Here is a 20084-nt window from a genome sequence, read left to right on the forward strand (position 1 = left end):
TGTGAAAGTAGGTGAATGACAGAAGATGGTACAATCACTGGGGGTATCCAGAAATAACGCATGGGAACCAAGGATTGTTGAGAAAAGATGGGAATGTGGAATTCAAAATGCAAACACGTTAGCTATGATGCTATTTAATGGAGAGATGACTCAAGAGCTAAATGTTGTCTTTCTGCTCTGACTTCAACTGTGTCAAGGCAAGACCCCACAAACAGCAAATGAGTAAATGTCTCATGCAATTATTTCTAGAAACAGTAATTAAGAATACGACATAAAAAAAGTTATAAAATCTTAGAGTCGTACAGCACAGAAACAGACCTTCAATCCAACTTGTCCATGCTGATCAACCATCCCAAACTTAACCAGTCCCATTTGTCAGTAATTGGTCCGTATCCCTCTAAGCCCATGCTATTCAAGCACACATCCAAATGCCTTTTAAATGTTATAATTGTATTCGACTCATTCCATATGTGCACCACCCTCTAGGTGAACAATTTGCTTCTCGGTAACTTTTAAATCTTGCCCTTCTCACTTTAAACCTGTGCCCTCTAGTTTTCGACTCTGCTACCCTTGGAAAAAGACCTCAGCTATTCAGCTTATCTATGCCTGTCATTATTTTATAAACCTCTATAACAGCACCCCTCCGTATTCGATACTCTGGACAAAAATATCCCAGCCTCTCCTTATAATTCAAATCCTCCATTCCAACAACATTCCTGTACATCTTTTTCTGCAAACTTTCTAGCTTAGCAATGTCTTTCTTACGGCAAGGAGACTAGACTTGTATGCAGTATTCCAAAAGTGGCCTCACCAAAGTCCTGTACAGCTGCAAAGTAATATCCTGGCTCCTTCACTCCGTTCTCAACCAATGAAGGCAAGTGTGCCAAACCTTTGCAAGCATCACTATTTTCAAGGAACTATGAACCTGCACAAGGTCCCTCTGGTCAATAACGTTCCTGGGTCTCTAGCATTAACTGTCTGGTCATCTTCAATTGGTGATGTGACATTTCCATGTTTACCTGAACACACAAACTGTCAGAAAGATTATATTAATGAAAATGCAATGTTCCCTCAGTATAGAGTGGAATTGTCATCTTAGTCCTCCATTACTAAATTCTCCATAAGGCCACAATCTGCGGATTCTCAGGATGACCAATTTTACCAAGTTGTTAGAAATATATGAAAGCATTTAATTGAAACTGTAGCATAATCTGCAAATGTGAAGCCACTTTTATTGCATCATGCTTAAAGAGTTACAAAATGACAGTGAGTATAATTGCAAAACGAAAAGTAAAGGATGTTTTCAAGCGAATAGATGAAACTGCAGATGAATTGCAACTATTGTCAGATTACAATGGAATCAATGGCAAGAGCTCATTGGAATACACTGTGGTTTAGTGTGGTATAGTGTGAAGGATTCTGTGCTTTATAGTGGAGTATAGTGGTCTACAGTGCATAACAACATGGTGCAAAGCGATACAATGCACTAGAGTGTTTTATAATTTGGTACAATGCTGTACAGCAAGGTACAGTGGGAAGGAATTAGTGTAGTACTATGAGGTACAGAGCAGTGTAACAGTGTACGGTAGGATACAATGAAGTACTGTGGTGTAAGAATGGAGTAAAATGAAGCACAGTAGAGTGAAGTAGAATACAGTGGGATTCAGTGGGAAGAAGTCATTGTGATACAGTGAGGCAAAGTCTACTGCATTCTGAAACGCACTTCAATCCAAACAGGTGCGATGAGGTACAGTGAGATAGAGTGGAGTGGGCTCAGTGCAATACAGCGAAGTGCATTCTGTCAGCATAAAGTGTAGCTTTTCCAGAAGAAGTTCTTGCAGTTTTTCCGCAGTCTCATTCCCAATTGACGATGCTGGAATTTCATTGGAGCCTCTGGAGCCTCTGCTTGAGAAGAATCCATTTCCATAGTGTCATTGTTTTCATCCGCTACTACATGCAGAATCATTGCATCCTTCAGCAGGTCCTACAAGGAAGCAAGTAAAGTTTGTCAGAAACTGAAACGTGGAATGTCAACATGTCTTCATATTACATACTGCTGACATCAGTTATCCAATGCTTAGAGTCTCTTCAGTTCCAAATTTTAATTCCGCACATTGGAAAGAAACAAATTATTTCTAATTTTGTTCCCAATAAAGTAAGGTCAGAGGGAGATGTATAGGATGTGTTGGTGAGGAGGATGGAGATGAAAAGCAAAATGGCTCAATCTGCACCACAGTAAAAACAAATCCATCATCAGAATATGCTGATCACAGTCAGGATCAGTGCGGAAGGGATCAATGCTCATGAGGTAAGAACAGCAAAAAACTGAAGTGGTTTTTTCACTTTGCAACACTATCACAGGATATCTGTGTGGATGTTAGGCAAGGACAGGAGGGCTGGCTTTATTGTAGAATCGGATCTTGGCTAAAAAATAATTGTGATCAAAATTAGAGGAGCTTGTGGCAAGAAAACATAAACTGAGCACCATCATCAATCAAGCTATCCATTTCGCCACCTCTGAATATCGACATGGATGGCACATGATTATAACTGGAATGGTAGCTCCTTTTCTTTCCTTATTTTAATTTCATTTCTGATTTCAATTCAGCAACAGATCAAAATTCTCTTGCTGAAAATGATCAGAATATTTCTCATTGTAATATGGACTGTATTGGAAAAACAAATTATTTGCAGTAACATTGTGATATTTTCCAAGTTCAGTTTAAATTCTGAATACCCTATGATGCAATCCCGATGATCAGCAATGGCTGTGAATCAGACCATAAGACATAGGAGTGGAAGTAAGGCCATTCGGCCCATCGAGTCCACTCCATCATTTAAATCATGGCCGATGGGCATTTCAACTCCACTTCCCTGCACTCTCCCCATAGCCCTTGATTCCTTGTGAGATCAAGAATTTATCGTTCTCTGCCTTGAAGACATTTAACGTCCTGGCCTCCACTGTACTCCATGGCAATGAATTCCACAGGCCTACCACTCTCTGGTTGAAGAAATGTCTCCTCATTTCAGTTTAAAATTTACCTCCTTTAATTCTAAGGCTGTGCCCACGGGTCCTAGTCTCCCCGCCTAACAGAAACAACTTCCAAGCGTCCGCCCTTTCTAAGCCATACATTATCTTGTAAGTTTCTATTAGATCTCCCCTCAACCTTCTAAACTCTAATGAGTACAATCCCAGGATCCTTAGCCATTCGTTATACGCTAAACGTACCATTCCAGGGATCATCTGTGTGAATCTCCGCTGGACATGCTCCAGTGCCAGTATGTCCTTCCTGAGGTATGGGGCCCAAAATTGGACACAGTATTTTAAATGGGGCCTAACTAGGACCTTATAAAGCCTCAGAAGCACATCGCTGCTTTTACATTCCAACCCTCTTGAGATAAACAACAACATTACATTCACTTTCTTAATCACGGAATCTACCTGCAAGTTAACTTTTAGAGAATCCTGGGCCAACACTCACAAATCCATTTGTAATTCTGCTTTATGAATTTTCTCACCGTTTAGAAAATAATCTATGCCTGTGTTCTTTTCCAAAGTGCAAAACCTCGCATTTGTTCATATTGAATTTCATCAGCCATTTCCCGGACCACTCTCCTAAACTGTCTAGATCTTTCTGCAGCTTCAGTGACCACAGTGTACAGTAAAACTTTCTATTTTGCTATTGCTGCACAAGCAATTAAATAAACAAATGATGTTAATCTGGCTGCCACAGCATGCAATTGCAAGTAGGATGTCCCTCAGGATGGTCATTGGGTTTTCCCCAAAGACGCAAACAAATATTATCTCATTTGTGGTAATTTAGTTAGCTGAATGAGTAAATTTTACAATTTGTCACTAAAAAGCATTCTAACACTACTACATGGCTATGTTAATAGAATCTGAACGGCATTTTGAATTTCTGCTTTTATTCATTCACAGAATGTGGGTGTTGCTGGCTTAGGCCAGGATTTATTAGTCATCTTGGCCTCCTCTGGGGTGCCCAGAACCACAAACGTCAGTGTTCAACCCATTAGGTTCACTCCTCACGATATCAGGAAATGGCTGAAAGCACTAGATACTGCTGTGGGCCCTGACAACATTACATCAATAATTCTGAAGACATGTGCTCCAGAACTAGCCACAGCCCTAGCCAAGCTGTTCCAATCAGTATCAACACTGGCATCTGCCAATAGTTTATGTCCATTTGTTGGTGTCATATCTGGCAGAAAAGAAGATGGTTGTGGTTGCTGCAGGTCAGTTATTGCAGCTCCAGGACATACTGCAGGAGATTTTCTGGATCCCCCATCTTCAGCTATTACATCAATGATCCATCACAAGGTCAGATAGTGGAAATGTTCACTAATGTTTGCAATGTCTGGTACTTTTGTATTTCCTTAAATATTGCACAAATGCTGTAAATTCTGAATAACATTCCAGATTGGATTAAGAAGGGGGATTCCACATTCATGTCAGGCAACAACCATTTCTAGCAAGAAAGAAACTGTCACCTTTGATATTCAGTGACATTTCCATTACTGATTGCCCCACAATCAACAGTCTGGGGGTCACGATTGACTAGAGATTGAGTTAGGCCAGCTACAAAAGCAGGTCAAAAGCTAGGAATCCTAAAGCAAAAAACTCACTTTCTGACTCCCAAAGCCTGTCCAGCACCCACAAAGCACAGGTCTGGAGTGTGAAGGAAAACGTTGACTGCCTGGGTGGTTGCAGCTCCAACAGTGCTCAAGAAGTTTGACATAATCCAAGACAAAGCAGCCTGCATGATTGGCATCGCTTCCACCACCTTGAATGTTCGCTCTATCAATGACGCAGAGTGACATTAGTGCATATGCAAGATGCACTGCAGTAACTCAGCTCAGTTTCTCTGGTAGCACCTTTCAAATCCAAAATGTTTACCTCTGGGAGAACAAGGACATGCATCTGGTAACAAGATGAATTACAAATTCTCTTTGAAATAACACACTATCCTCACTTGGAACCATTTATTATCTTTATTCTTCTGTGGAATGGGGGCATTACTGGCCAGGTCAGCATTTGTTATATGCCCATAATTGCCCTTGAGCTTTTTTCCCACTGGAGCATGGGAGGTTGTGGGGTGACCTTGTAGAGATTTATAAAATCCTGAGTGGTAAAGATAAGGTGAATAGCAGATGTTTTTTCCCTAGGTTGGGGAATTTCAAGACTATAGGAGCCGTGAGAGGAGAAATTTAAAAAAAGACATGGGGGCATTTTTTTACACAGAGAGTGGTATGTGGGTGGAATGAGGAAGTGGTGGATTTGAGCACAATTACAATGGTTAAAGGACAATCAGATAAGTACATGAATAAGAAATGTTTGGAGGGATAAGGAGGTAGGTGGGACTAGTGTAGTTTGGGCACATGGACTGGTTGGACCATAGGATCTGTCTCTGTGCTGTATGACTCTCTGAGCTGATTGTCTTGCTTGACCATTTCAGATAACAGTTAGGAGTTAACCTTTGGAGAGGGTATAAATAAACCTGACAGGTTTTAGTTTCATAGTCATCATAATTAGGAGTTCCTTCAAATATCAGATTTGTTGATTGAACTTCAATGCCTACCACTGTCATGTTGGCATTTGAACCATGCCCCTAAATCATTACATTGAACCTCGAGTTTACGAGTTCGGTGTCATTACCACTGTAATGCCACATCTCCTTACATAGGTATGCTTTCACTATACCAGGACAAATATTCTGGTGCTGTACTATCTTTCTAACAGTAGTGTTGGTGGATCTACACCAAGGGCTACAGCGATTCAAGAAACACTTCACTCCCCATTACCTCAGTAGCATTTCTTTTATTTTTCCTTCATGGGAATTGGGTGATGCTGGGTAGGCAAGTATTTAAGGCCTATTCCTAAGTCCCCTACAGAAAAATCATAATTTTGCAATTACCAATGACCTCCGTAACAATTTTTTTTAAAGTATCAGTGTTTTTCGACAATGTAATCTTTTAGTGCAGTGTGCTGTGATCGTCTTGACTGTGCTACCTGGAAGGGTGGTGGAAAAAGATTAAATCAGAACATTGTCAAGTGATTTGGATAAATATTTGAAAAGGACACTTTGCAGGGCTATGCCACAAAGAGCAGGGGTGTCAGGTTAATTGGTCATTTCTTTCAAGGAGCTAGTGCAAACACTATGGGCCAAATAGCTGCAGAAACAGAGAACTGACTCAAAAACATCACAACTGCTGCTGGTTAATAACCATGTCAACGTTGATGACTGTAATTTATGCACACTAAGCCTGGTCCTGTGTCTAAGGGCTGTAATTAGTATAAAGCCTCTCTAAACAATCGCTGTGAGATGCATGGCAAGATCCCACACTAACAGTATTCATTTGATCCACGTCAGATGGTGGAGGTGATGCAGGGAATTAAATGAAGCATAAAGCATTCTAACTCAGTCAAATGGCATCTCAGTCAAATGGTTTCTTCATTAACAGATCCTACAATAAGCTTTGTCCATCCAACCAGTTGATAAATTGAGAGGTTGAAAATTCTACCATAAAACACATATAATCCTTCTTTGTAACTGAATTGATCATGTCTTAATGAATATATGATGCTAGGAACAAGAGGAAGCCATTCAGGTCATTCAAAATGATCATAACTGACTGAACATTTCAATTCCTTTTCCTCATCCCATCTCTATAACCTTGTACACCATTGCTGATCAGAAATCTATCAATCTCTACCTTGAGCATACTCAAAGACCTGAGCAATCTGTGGTAGAGAATTGAAACACCCAAAACCCTCTGAATTAAAGAAAATTATCAGCTCAGGCCTAGATGACATCCTACTTATTTTTAAATTGTGTACCTTAGCTCTATACTCCCAGCTAGGAGAAACATCATACCTTGTTTAGCCTTCAAGTATTTTGTAGGTTTCAATTAGATCATCTCTCATTCTTTGAAACTCTTGGATACAGTCCCAATTTGCCTAATCTGTCATCACAGGGCAGTCCTCTTATCCCAGGAACAAGCCTGGTGAACACTTATTGCATTTCTTCTATGGCAACGGTCACCAAAGTTTTGAAACACAAGACCACTTTTTGAATTTAAGTGCAAGCTAGGAGCTATCCTAAGAAAGTACAGGATAAACAGTTTATTTTTAGTGCCACATAAATCTAAAATTGAGTATTTCTTTTTACTTTGTCCTGTACACACCATGTCTCAGTGTGATACCTGACACATTATCTGCCAGTGTCTCAAAGGCTATTGTCTATAGTCCATTAAATAGGTACCTGTGATGTGGGTATAATATAGAATCCCTACAGTGTGGAAACAGACTATTCAGCCTATCAAGTCCACACCTATTGTCTAAAGCGCATCACCCCCTACTCTATCACTGTAACCCTGTATTTCCCATGGGTAAACTACTTAGCCTGCACATCCCTGGGCATGATGGGCAATTTAGCATGGCCAATCCACCTAACCTGCATATCTTTGGGTTGTAGGAGGAAACAGGAGTACCCAAAGGAAACCCACGCTGACACAGGGAGAATGTGCAAACTCCACACAACAAACACCCATGGCTGGAATTGAACTCGTATACTTAGAGGACTTGATTATCTTCATTTGGGATGAATGTTATCTCACAGAGGTCATATAATCCATACAGTGTGGAAGCAGACCATTTGGCCTATTGAGACCACACTGCCCATCTGAAAATCATCCCACTCAGACTCACCCACACCACCCTACCCTATTACTGCATGTCTCCTGACTAACCCACCTAGCCTGCATGTTATGAGACTGTGGGATGAAACCAGAGCACCAGAAGTAATCCCATGCAGACACAGGGATAATGTGCAAACTCCACACAAATAGTCGCTTGAGGGTGGAATCGAATCCAGGTCCTTGGCGTTCTGAAACAGAAATGTTAACTACTGAGCCACTGTGCAAGATGCAAAATAAGCTTTCATCTTAAAAGCACTAGATAATAAAAATGATTATTTTCACTGCTTATGAGTCCCCAAAATTTGCTGTCCCTGGATTTGACTTTCAGCTCACTATCATTTTGCTTTGTAATTCTACCCATCTCGACTCCACCGCTTTATAAATCAACATCTGATGGAACAGTTAGCCAACCTACAATGTCTACTTGAAGGAATGGGTTTGAAATAAACATGATAATTTGTTCCATCGTATTTCATTCCAGACTGGGTAAGTTTTGCAGGGTTTATTTTTAATTGGGATGACCACTGACCTAGTTTCAACTTGAATGCATTCACAGCTCTGATCACATGTTGCTAAGTATCTGCCCTTCCCCTGCAGTTCACAATTGACCTTAAGTCTGTAAGGAACCTGAAATGAGCAATGCCTGTTAGCTCACTGCACACTTCATTCTGTAATTTAAGAAAAGTGACAGTTTCAAGCATCAGATCAAAAAAATTTTTGTGGGAATTTCTCTCGAATTAACTACCTCACTTCAGCACGAAGGAATAGCTCACAGTAGGGAACATGAAGTTAATTGAGTAACAATTAAGGCTATAAGATATAAGAACAGATCTAGGCCATTCAACCCATCAAGTCTGTTCTGACATTCAATGATATCATAGCTGGTCTGATAATCCTCAATTGCTCTTTCCTGTCTTTTTATTACAAGACTTGATTCCTTTAAAGATTAAAATCTCTTTATCTCAGCTTTGAAAAGAACTAATAACCCAGGCTCAAGTCTTACCTATGGTAAAGAATTCCACAGTTATAACCCTCTGAGAGAAGAATTTCCTACTCATTTCTGTCTTAAATATTAACCCCTTATTCCGAAGAAGGGTCACTGGACCCAAACTGACTTTTTCTTCACAGATGCTGCCAGACCTGCTGAGATTTTCCAGCAACTTCTGTTTTTGTACCTGATTTACAGCATCCACAGTTCTTTTAGATGTTTTCCCCCAAAGAATCTTGTAAATGTAAGTCAGACCACCTTTCATTCTTCTGTATTATAATGAGTACAGGCCCAATCTACTCAACATTGCTTCATAAGGATTTCAAAAAGTGGTGCTGACATACTCTTGCTGGAATTGAGATTACAATCTTAACAACTTTCCTTCCATGAGAAAAGATCATAACTTTACTCGCTATTGCTTGCTGGTGGATTAAACAGTAACAATTAAGAAAAGAAGGGAAATGAAGATCATTTCTGCAAACTGCAACAAAGCCCATATTTGTACAAAGCCTGGTTGATGCATCATCAGTTGTGATGGAAATCATTTTCATAATTGGAAAATTTTCCTCAAGCACAAACCTTAGTATTTGATGGAGATATCCTCACTCCTTGTTTTCTCCATAAGGGGAAAAGAATGAGAAGATCCTCTTTATTGGTTATGCCCTTAGACATCATGCACACAAAAGCAATTAGCTGGGCTGTGTCAGTCATGTTGATGAATTCTTTGAACTGCAATGAGAAGCATTTTCAGTCTTTCAGGTCCTGCTGCAGTTGCTGAAAGATGTCTTAGGAATCGGATACTGCCCTTCATCATTAAATATGAATGACTTTTTCAGGGGCATACAAGGGTCGCTGGGCAAGAAACATTAACTCTGCTTTCAGTCCACAGATGCTGCCGGACCTGCTGAGTTTCTCCAGAAATTGTTTTTGTTTCAAATTTCCAGCTTCTTCCAGTTCTGTGCTTTATTTAAGGGTATTCAAGGCAACATTTCAAAGGTTTACAGGTGACAAATTCCAAAATGTAGCAACCACTAGGGAGGAGGTTGAACAGGTTGAGGAAATGCTCAGACAGATGATGGGCAGGTAAACTCGAACAAGAATGGGTGTGAAATGCTTTGGCAGGACACATGAGGAAGATAATATAAAACAAATTATACTATTGCAGCTACAGAAACTCCAACGGGCCTAGGTACAAAACCTTTGAAGAAGCAGAACAATTTGAGATGGCTCAGAAGGAAGCATAAAGTTTCCCATTGCTCTATCAACAGGGAAACAGAGAGTAAAACACTTTAAACTTTATAAAATATTAGGTAGGTCTCACCTGGAGAATTGAGTTATTCTGAGCACTACACTATAGGAATGATAGTAAGTTCTTGAAGGCATGTTTACTTAAACATTTCCAGGGAACAAAGAATACAGGTATATGGAGGTACAAGAGAAGCTAGAATCGTCTTTTAACAGCATGAAAATTTAAGAGAAGATCCATTTGTCTTCCCGAGGGTGATGAGTTTTTGGAGCTCTCTTCCTGAAAAGATGGTGGAAGTTGAGCATTTGAGTATTTTTGGACAAAATTGGATAGCTACTTCATAGAATCCTACAGTGTTGAAATGGGCCATTCAGCCCATCAAATACCACATTGACCCTCCCATGCCATAACCCTGTATTTCCCATGGCTAACTCCTAGCCTGCACAATTTAGGAAACATAGCACGGCCAATCCACATAATCTGCACATCTTGAAAAGAACTAATAACCCAGGCTCAATTCTTACCTATGGTAAATAATTCCACAGGTATAGCCCTCTGAAAGAAGAATTTCCTACTCATTTCTGTCTTAAATGTTAACCCCTTATTCCGAAGAAGGGTCACTGGACCCAAACTGACTTTTTCTTCACAGATGCTGCCAGACCTGCTGAGATTTTCCAGCAACTTCTGTTTTTGCACCTGATTTACAGCATCCACAGTTTTTCAAAAGAAGCAGGTCATTTGAAGAGAAAAGACCTACAATATTAATAGCACAGTTTAGCAGTTTTCAAAACAGTCAAGGCAGCAAGAAAGAAATTCTGAGTGGTTTGAAAGATAGTAAGAGAAAATCTCCAGAAACAGACTTTAAGGTGCCAGAGAAAAATACATGCTACAAGACTTTTGAATACCTGAGATTAAGCAACATGCTTTACAACATAAGCAAGTTGTGTCAGCAAATTGTTTCAGGGTCTCATGAAGAAACCTTAACTGAAGAAGATGGCATCAAGTAAATACAGATGTTTGCTGAAAAAATAAAAGTTCAGCCGTATCTCATCAACAAGAAACTTTACAGTGAACCCTTAAAAATGGCTCTTCACAACCTATTCCTCATCATTTCATTCTTGATAATACATCAGCAAAGGCATTATCCTTTTCAGCCATATGAACACATTTCTTCCCAAAAGGTTGCATTAGACCACACCACCAGTACAGACTATCATTTTTAATTTTTAAACTTCCATTCAAAGACCAAATAATTATGATCAGCATATATGACAGTCATTTAATGCTCATGATTGACATGAACCTGGAAAGTTTAAGAATCTCAGAGTAACAGTCTCAGAGTTTCCTTTCCTACTGCAAAATATTTCTTTTGATAGGGTTTTATTTTCTTAGGAAAGCACGTTGCTGGCTTCTCTGCTCTTGATTCATCTTCTTGCAATACGTCTGCATCTACCTCTAAGTCACTATCATCGATTGTCATGTAAAACACAATAGCAAATCAGTGATCGACAAAAATTTATTTGGTTGGATTGCTTCCAAAGTCTCAAAAGCTACTGGTACTCTTTTGACCATATTACCATTTCCTGTTTTTACAAGACATCTAGCAGTGGGACAGCTGCCTTGCTGAAATTGGACCACTGATTTTGGTAAAAACCCACATTCCCCAAAATGTCATAATCTCCTTTTTAGCTGTAGGAATGGGGAATTCTACCAAAATGTTTAATTTCACTGTCATTGGCAACATTTTGTTATGTACTGTGTAACTTACCTGTGCTTTCATAAACCTGCCCTTGGCAAGATTTATTGCTAGGTGGGCTAACATAACTACAAATAAGGCGGTTAATTCTGTTAAGTGTTCTTCCAATAAGTTAAGGCATCATAATCCAAGTAAACAATTTTGTGTGAGTTAGGATTTGATTCATAATTTTTTGGAACATTGCTGGAGCTTGTTCAAAACTGAAAGGCTAGATTAACATTGATGAACCAATTTTGTGAAACAAAAGCTGATATCTCTTTGGCGCTTGATTTCAATTATTCTTGCCAATACTCTTTCAAATAGACGAAACTTAGTCAAGATTGGGGCCTGTCCAACTCTAAGTATGAGAGCACAGTCTTAGTAATCCTATCCTACCATTTCAGTAACAAAAACAAAGTTGCTGGAAAAGCTCAGAAGGTCTGGCAGTGTCTGTGAAGGAGAAAACAGAGTTAATGTTTTGGGTCCAGTGACCCTTCCTCAGAACACAGTTCTTCTGAGGATGGGCCACCAGACCCAAAACATTAACTCTGTTTTCTCCTTCACAGACACTGCCAGACCTGCTGAGCTTTTCCAGCAACTTTGTTTTTATTCCTGATTTACAGCAGCAGCAGTTCTTTTGGTCTTACCTACTATTTCAGTATTGGCTAATGCAACAGGTTCGCTTTGTGAGCTATCTACTCTGCTTTTACCATTCTCACTTTCTTATTCATCTTCTAATTACCCTGCATCTGATATGCTTGCACCTCCTTATCATCGTCTCTATACTGAAATTATACTGGTATGTTTTATATGGTATAACTGATTCTTCCTTATGTGCTTTGGAGAATCTACCAAATAATTCACATTACTAATCCTCATAGTTACTTGAATGGACCACCAAATATTGCGCACAGGTAGCAATGTGAACACTTCATCTTCACTAGTTTTAACAAGTCCATATGCCTATTCTTTCAACTTCGTCAATGAAGTTTTCTAACGTGGCACTGTGCATGCTGCTGTGAGCCATTTGGCAAACATGGATACATCATCTAACATAGAGGATTTATCTTTCAGCCCATACATTAATTTAAATGGACAAATCTTGGTCATCCACTTGAGGAATCTCTGGCAGCAAACAGCAAAAAATCCAAATCTTTGTCCCAGTCTTGAGAATATTCATGACAGGATGATTTATTTATTATATTAAGGGTCTGATGTTATTTCTCTGCATTTGCAGATGATATGCTGTCAACTTTAAATATTTTATAACCAATGTATGTATAATGTCCTGAAAAGTTTTAGATATGAACTTGGGAGCTTACTTTGACTGTATATCTACTAGTAGGCTAAAGTGAATGAAAAGATTGAGTAATGCTTTCCATTTTAGCTGTGAATATCCCTTCAAGAAAGGACAATGGCCTCATGCTTTTGAGACAACTAATCCAGTAATGCATCTAATGTTCTGGTGAACCAGGTTCAAATCCCACAATAGGTGGTAGAATTTGAATTCAATTAAAGAAATTTGTAATTAAGAATGTAATGATGGCCATAAATAATTATCGATCGTCAAAAAAACTTATTGACTCACTAATATCTTTCAAGGAAGGAAATCTGCTGTCCTCTTCTATTGGCCTATGTGTGACTTCAGATCCACAGCAATATATTTGATTCTGAAATACTTAGTAAGGTACTCAGCTGTACTAATCACTAAGAAGTCTCAACAAAGAATGCCACCTGGCATCGACCAAGACACCAGGAAAAGGCAATTGCAGAAACAGCTCTGTCTACCCTGCAAAGTCCTCCTTAGAATGGCCAGGGCTAATGCCAAACTTGGGACAGCCATCTCACAGACTAGTCAAACAACAGCCTGATATAGTCACAGATTCATACCCGACAGACAATGTCCCAGATACCACCATCACAATAAAAACCAAAAGAACTGCGAATGCTATAAACCAGGAACAAAAGCAAAGTTGCTGGAAAAGCTCAGCAGGTCCGGCACCACCTGTGGAGGAGAAAACAGAATCAACGTTTTGGGTCCAGTGACTCATCCTCAGAACTGTTCTGAGTAACGGTCACCAGAACCAAAACTTTAACTCTGTTTTCGCCACCATCACAATCCTTGTCAGACCGTTAGGACAGACCCAGCAGAAGTGGCAGCACAGTGGTATACCGTCAGGAGGGAGTTGCCCTGGAAGTTCTGAACATTGACTCCTTACCCCTATGAAGTCTTGTGTCTTCAAGTTAAGCATGAGTAAAGGAACCTCTTACAGGCTACCGTGTACTACCCACCCTCAACTGATGAATCAGCATACATCCATGTTGAGTAACACTTGGTGGAATCACTGAGGGTGACAAGGGTACAAAACATACTTTGGGTTGGAGATTCCAATGTCCACAACTAAGAGCGGCTTGGCATCAGTCCTACTGTTCAAGCTGGTCAGGTCCTAAAGGACACAGATGTTAGACTGGGTCTGCGGAAAGTGGTAATGGAACTGACAAGAAGGAAAAACACACTTGATCTCATCCCCATCAATCTGACCTCTGCAGCTACATTTATCCATGACAGTATCAGTAAGAATCACCACTCTAGAGTCCTTGTGAAGATGAAGTCCCACCTTCACATACAAAACACCCTCCATCCTTTGGTGTGGAACTACTACTGTGCTCAATGGGCCAGACTTGCAACAGATCTAGCAACGCAAGGCTAGGCACCCGAGATGCTGTGGGTCATCAATGGCAGCAGAAATGTACTCCAGTAGAATTTGCAACTTCATGACCATTACTGACAGACACAAGTGAGGTGTGAAAAGATTGGAGATCGGCTAAAGTTGTGCCATTATTTAAGAAAGGCTGTAAAGAAAAGCCCGGGAACTACAGACCAATGGACCTTACGTCAGTAGTGGGTAACTTGTTGGAGAGGATGCTGAGGGACAGGATTTACATGCATTTGGAAAGACAAAAACTAGTTAGGGATAATCAGCATGACTTTTTGTGTGGGAAATCATGTCTCACTAACTTGATTAAGTTTTTAAAGAGGTGACAAAGAAGATGATGAAGGCAGAGCATTAGACATTGTCTCTTTTAACTTCAGCAAAGCATTTGATAAGGTTCAACATGGTAGGCTGGTTAGTAATAATTGATCACATGGGGTCTGAGGAAGCTTGCCAATTATTTTCAAAACTGACCAGAAGGGAGGAAACAGGGGGTGGTGGCAGGGGGTTGTTTTTTGACTGGAGACCTGTGACCTGCAGTGTGCCAAAAGGATCAGTGCCGAATCCACTGCTTTTTGTCATTTATATAAATGAGTGGAATATGAGTACAGGAAGCATGAATTAGTAAGTTTGCAAATGACACAAAAATAGGTTGTGTAGTGGACAGTGAAGAAGATTATTTCAGAGTACAACAGGACATTTGTCAGATAGGCCAGTGGGCTGAGGAGTGGCAAACGGAGTTTATTTTAGATAAATGTGAGGTTTTCCATTTTGGTAAGGCACACCAGGTAAGGACTTACACAATTAATGGTAAAGACCTGGGATGTGTTACCGAACAAAGAGACTTAGTGGTGCAGGTGCATAATTCCTTGAAAGTGAAGTTGCAGGTAGACTGAATCCCATATCAAAATTATTCTGCTCACCAGTGACTAGAATCTCAACTGGGCTCACCAATGTAAACACAGTGGCTACAAGAATTGTCAGAGGGTAGCAATACTACAACGAGTAACTCACCTCCAGACTCTCCAAAGATTGTCCTTCATTTACAAGACATAAGTAAGAGAGTACTCCCCACTTGTCTGGATGGTGCAGTGCCAATAGTATTCAAGTAGCTTGAACCATCCAAGACAAAGCAGCCCACTTCATTGGCACCACATCAACAAACTTACACTTCATCTACCGCTAATACTCAAGAGCAGCAATGCGTAATATCTAGCAGATGCACTGCAGAAATTCATCATAAATCCTTAGACAGCAGCCTCCAAACCAAACATCACTTTCATCTAGAAGGATAGGGGCAATAGATATGATGGGAATACCACCAACTGCAAGTTCCCCTCCAAGTCACTCAAGAGCCTGACTCAGAAATATATCACAGTTTTTAACTGCTGCTGGGCCAGAATCCTGGAATTGCCCTCCCTAACAGCATTGTGGGTCAACTCAGAAGACATAGATGGCAGCAGTTCAAAAAGGTAGCTCACCACCACCTTCTCAAGGGCAACTGGGGATGACATTAAACACTGGGTAGTCGACAATGCTCATGTACCATGAATGAATGAAAGAAAAAGAAAAAGCTTCTGGGAGCTGAGTTTCAATATCCACAATAGTAAGAATGTATTGGTGTCTGGATTTCATTTTTGTTAACATTCCAGAGTAGTCTACCAGCATGCTGTTAAATAGTTTTCACAATCTGGTATGGGTACTGAAGGTGTATTTTCATTATATGTTGATGTTTTCTCACTACATGTTATTAATGGGGTGATTTACAAAGTTGTACCATGCCCCTATACCTGGCCACTAAAATGCTGGTTTAATAGTGCTTGACTTTTTAATATTCTGAACATCTTGCAGTAGGAAATTTATGAACTACTCACAATATCTCCTCGAAGTATCTAGGTGGCATCACAAACCGATGAACAATTAACTGCACACGTCAGAAGGCGTAAGAGAATGTCTTCACTTTCTCATTCAGAATTGCATTCTTAATACATTAACACTCTGGAATTCCCTCAGCATCAGCTTCAATAAGAGTTGATTGTGATAGCTGATTTAATTTCAGATTTGCTTTCTGGCCCTCAGTTAACTTAGACTTACTTATGAAACACTTTGTTGAATTACTCCAATCTTTGTACAAAGTTTCAGCTACTCCAATATCTGCTTGTGGTATCACTTTGATCTCAGGTGAACAAATTTATTTCAGCACTGTGCGAGTCACCAGACCCAGTGGAAACTTGTCCCTGAAACTATTTTCTCTCTTTATCCTGACTTTTACTCTGTGATTATGAGCAGAGCCACAATTTTTGCTTCAGCCTCATTATTACTGAGAGGTAAGTCAACCTCATTTACTGGTAATTTCTGAACAACACCTATTTTCACTGCTCTGGCCATTAAGATATATTCTAAGCACACTTTGTACTAAGGAAACAATATATATCCTCCACTGATACCTTTTGTTAAAACCTTGGCTTCCAATATGAACTCCAGAACAAAAATTATGCAATTCTCCAGTGAAAGAGTTTGAGTGGCTCCTGTATCCCTGACTGCCATAATAGGCTTATATGTAACATGTCAGGAAAGAATGACTACCTTTCCATGTACCTCTGAACCTCTCCTGCACTCACAACAGCATTTACCTTCAGTCCTATGCTTGCATGGGTTAATGTTACTATGTGATCCATTTGTGTTTTCATGCTTGGCTCCTTTTTCATAGTTTCTCTTACAAACACATTTTCTCTTGGATTTTCCATGCAAATTCCACAATACTGAATGACGTGTCCCATGTTATTACAGTGACAACTGTCCATGGTGTGGTAAATAGTGAGGAGGAATGCCTTAGACCACAGGATGATATAAATGGCTAGCCAGATGGAATGAACAGCAGCAAATGGAATTTGGTCTTGAAAAGAGTGAAGTGATGCAGTTTTGTTGAACTAACAGAGCAAGATAGAGCATGTTGAACTGGAGGACCTGTGGAACTACAGAGAATCAGGTAGATGTTGGTGTGCATCTTCATAGAACCTTGAAGGCAAAAAGGCAGGTAGTTAAGTTGGTTGAGAAAGCAAATTGGATACTTGCTTTTATTTGTTAAGACATTGGTTACAAGAGCAACAAAATTATCATGGTTTTGTATATAACATTAGCTAGGCCATATCTGAAATACCGTATGCCTTTCTGGTCATAACATTAAAAGAAGAATGAGATTTTACTTGAGAGAATGGAGAAGATAATCACACAACTGTTGCCTGGCCTGGAGTGATTCAGCTATGAAGAGAGACTAGATAGGCAGCGTTGATTTCCTCAAACGAGACAAAATAGAGGGAGGCACCAGATTTAGCATACAAAGTTAGGAATGGCCTAGTGAGGGTAGACAGGGAGAAACCTTACTCTTTATTAGAGGAGCCATAACCGACAGAAACAGTTCTAAGATAGATGAGGCCAGTTCGAGAGGATTTGAAGGAAAGAAAATCACTCAGAGATGAACAAAAATGAATAAAAATGTGGCAGAGGTTGGAACCCTCAAAAGATTTAACAAGTATTTGAATGAGACCTTGGAACATCATTGGATACAAGCTTTTGGGCCAAGTACCGGAACCTGGGTTTGGAATAGATGCTTGATTACCAGTGGGATATAATGGGTGGAATGGTTTATTTCTATGCTGTAAACACTCTGTGACTCTACTAATGGAAGGGTTGACGACACAAATTTAACAAAATTGGCAAAAGAAACAATGGCATGACTGGGTGGATGGGAAATGCGCTGACTGAGAATGTACTCTGGACAGGTTCAACTGAATCTTTCGGAATTGGATACAAACGGGGACATTTTGTAGAACTATGGAAAAGTGTAGGAATAGCACGAAGTTTGGAATCTTTCTTACCTGATTCACGGATGTCTGGAGGAGTTCGCGGTACCTGTCGGCTGTGGAAGCGGCGCCCGCACTCAGCATTGCCAGAGCGATGGAGAGCAGGGCGAGGGCGCACTGAGCTCGGCTGCACCACATCACTGCACAAAACGAAAAAGCACAGGTTGAAATGTCCGGCGTTTCAGCACTGGCCGTACGGACACCTTCGCCCGGCTGGCCTTTTAAACCCGCTGTCTCAGCGCGATCCGCATGTCGAGAGGCGATGTCCCAGAAATTTTCCATTTCCCTATAAATCATTTCTCTGTCTCATTGGTATCAATCACTTAAAATCATGGAAAACATTGACCTAATAACTGCAATTTCCGAACTGTGCTGATGTGGCACGTTGGATCCGTAAAAGCTTGTGAATTTGAATTTGCTATCTGGGACAAGTGTATCAAACAAACAACACTAAGACCCAAACAAGTGTTATGATAACAGATAAGCTGTAATTGCCTCACTGTAGTTAGACATATGTTGCCCCCAGTAAGTCCTAGTGCAGTCTTTGTTGCAATCCGCATGTCCCAGCATCTAGTTGAAGGACAGTCACAGTGGGCAAGCCTGATTTTTTTAATATTGCTCTGTATATTACTGGAAAAGAAACACAACGTCAAACGTTTTTAGTATGTGCATTTAGTTTCCTACAGTGCCGTATGCTACTAGAGCGGCCTTATTAGCAACCTCTTAAATAGGATCTGAGCGCTTTGTGTAATCTTGATGCTAAAATTGGGCAACCAGAGCCATACTGCAGAATAACAGATCCACTAATTACAAAATTGCTCACAACATATCGTGGAAACTCATGCCCGGTATGCCATCTGCTGAGGTCCTTTTTTGAGCTCTTTGTAGGAATAAGGTATGGTGTGGATAAAGGACAACCTTTAGACGTACTGTAGTTGAATATCCAGAAGACATTAGTGGAATTGAATGTTACCTGGGATAGAGAGAAATGTGGAATTCAAAACACAACAGAACAGCCATGATCTAATTCAGTGCTAGAGCAGCCTCAAGGGCCTAAATGACCAGCATAGACACATAGGAACAGGAGTAAGCTATTCAAACCACTAATCTGACCATGGCTAATTGAACACTCCAAAGGCTTTTACCCAGCCCATTTTCATAAGCCCTTACACCTATGGCCATCAGGATTCTATCAATCTCCACTTTAAACATAGCCAAAGACTAAGCTTCCATATCCCTCTGCTGTAGAGAATGCCCAGGTTTCAAAAGTCTTCTGAGTAAAAAAAATGAATTGCTGTCATCTTGCTCATAAATGGTATCCCACTTATTTGCAAATTGTGCAGCATAGCTCTAGATGACACATGATTGCAGCCTTCAACTGTTCCACAGTGGGAGTCTGGGAGACAGCACCAGGGCAGCAGGGCAGCCTGGGAAGGTAAGCTTTAGCTATAAAAGTAGTGCATCATGTGACTGCGGGCCTGCAGTTGTTCAGCAGAGGAGGAGTCCCACAGCAGACATGAAAGGCTGGCTGGGTAACAGTTATCTTTCACCTAATAAATTTGGGAAGTAACTAAGTGGAGATGGCAGGCCAGGTGATGTATTGTAGCTGTATGATGTGGTTGCTAGCTGATCCCATTGAGAATGGCAGTGACCACATCTGCAGCAAGTGTTGGCTCATTGAGGAGCTCCGGCTCAAAATTGATGAAATGGAATCCGAACTCCAAACACTGCGGCACATCCGGGAGGGGGAGAAATACCTGGATGCTGTGTTCCAGGAAGCAGTCACACCTAGTAGATTAACTAATATTAATTCGATCAGCGG

At 40.4% G+C, this 20084-nt stretch overlaps 1 protein-coding gene across 1 annotated transcript; it reads right to left on the reverse strand.

Moving 5' to 3' along the window:
• Positions 1-1230: 1230 nt before the first annotated feature.
• On the reverse strand, positions 1231-18441 carry LOC125458038 (somatostatin-1A-like). The gene is made up of 2 exons (XM_048542916.1): positions 18278-18441; positions 1231-1984 (listed from the first exon to the last, which is right to left on the reverse strand). The coding sequence occupies exons 1-2, from the start codon at positions 18398-18400 to the stop codon at positions 1802-1804; spliced, it is 306 nt and encodes a 101-aa protein (XP_048398873.1). The 5' UTR covers positions 18401-18441; the 3' UTR covers positions 1231-1801.
• Positions 18442-20084: the final 1643 nt, after the last annotated feature.

This window comes from Stegostoma tigrinum, chromosome 14 (assembly GCF_030684315.1).
Source record: "Stegostoma tigrinum isolate sSteTig4 chromosome 14, sSteTig4.hap1, whole genome shotgun sequence".
NCBI classification, from domain to species: domain Eukaryota; kingdom Metazoa; phylum Chordata; class Chondrichthyes; order Orectolobiformes; family Stegostomatidae; genus Stegostoma; species Stegostoma tigrinum.

Coding starts and splice junctions, on each gene's coding strand:
- LOC125458038 (XM_048542916.1), bottom strand. CDS start 18,400: ATGTGGTGCAGCCGAGCTCAGTGCGCCCTCGCCCTGCTCTCCATCGCT. Junction 1,985..18,277: donor TCCAGACATCCGTGAATCAG/GTAAGAAAGATT, acceptor GCTTCCTTGTAG/GACCTGCTGAAGGATGCAAT.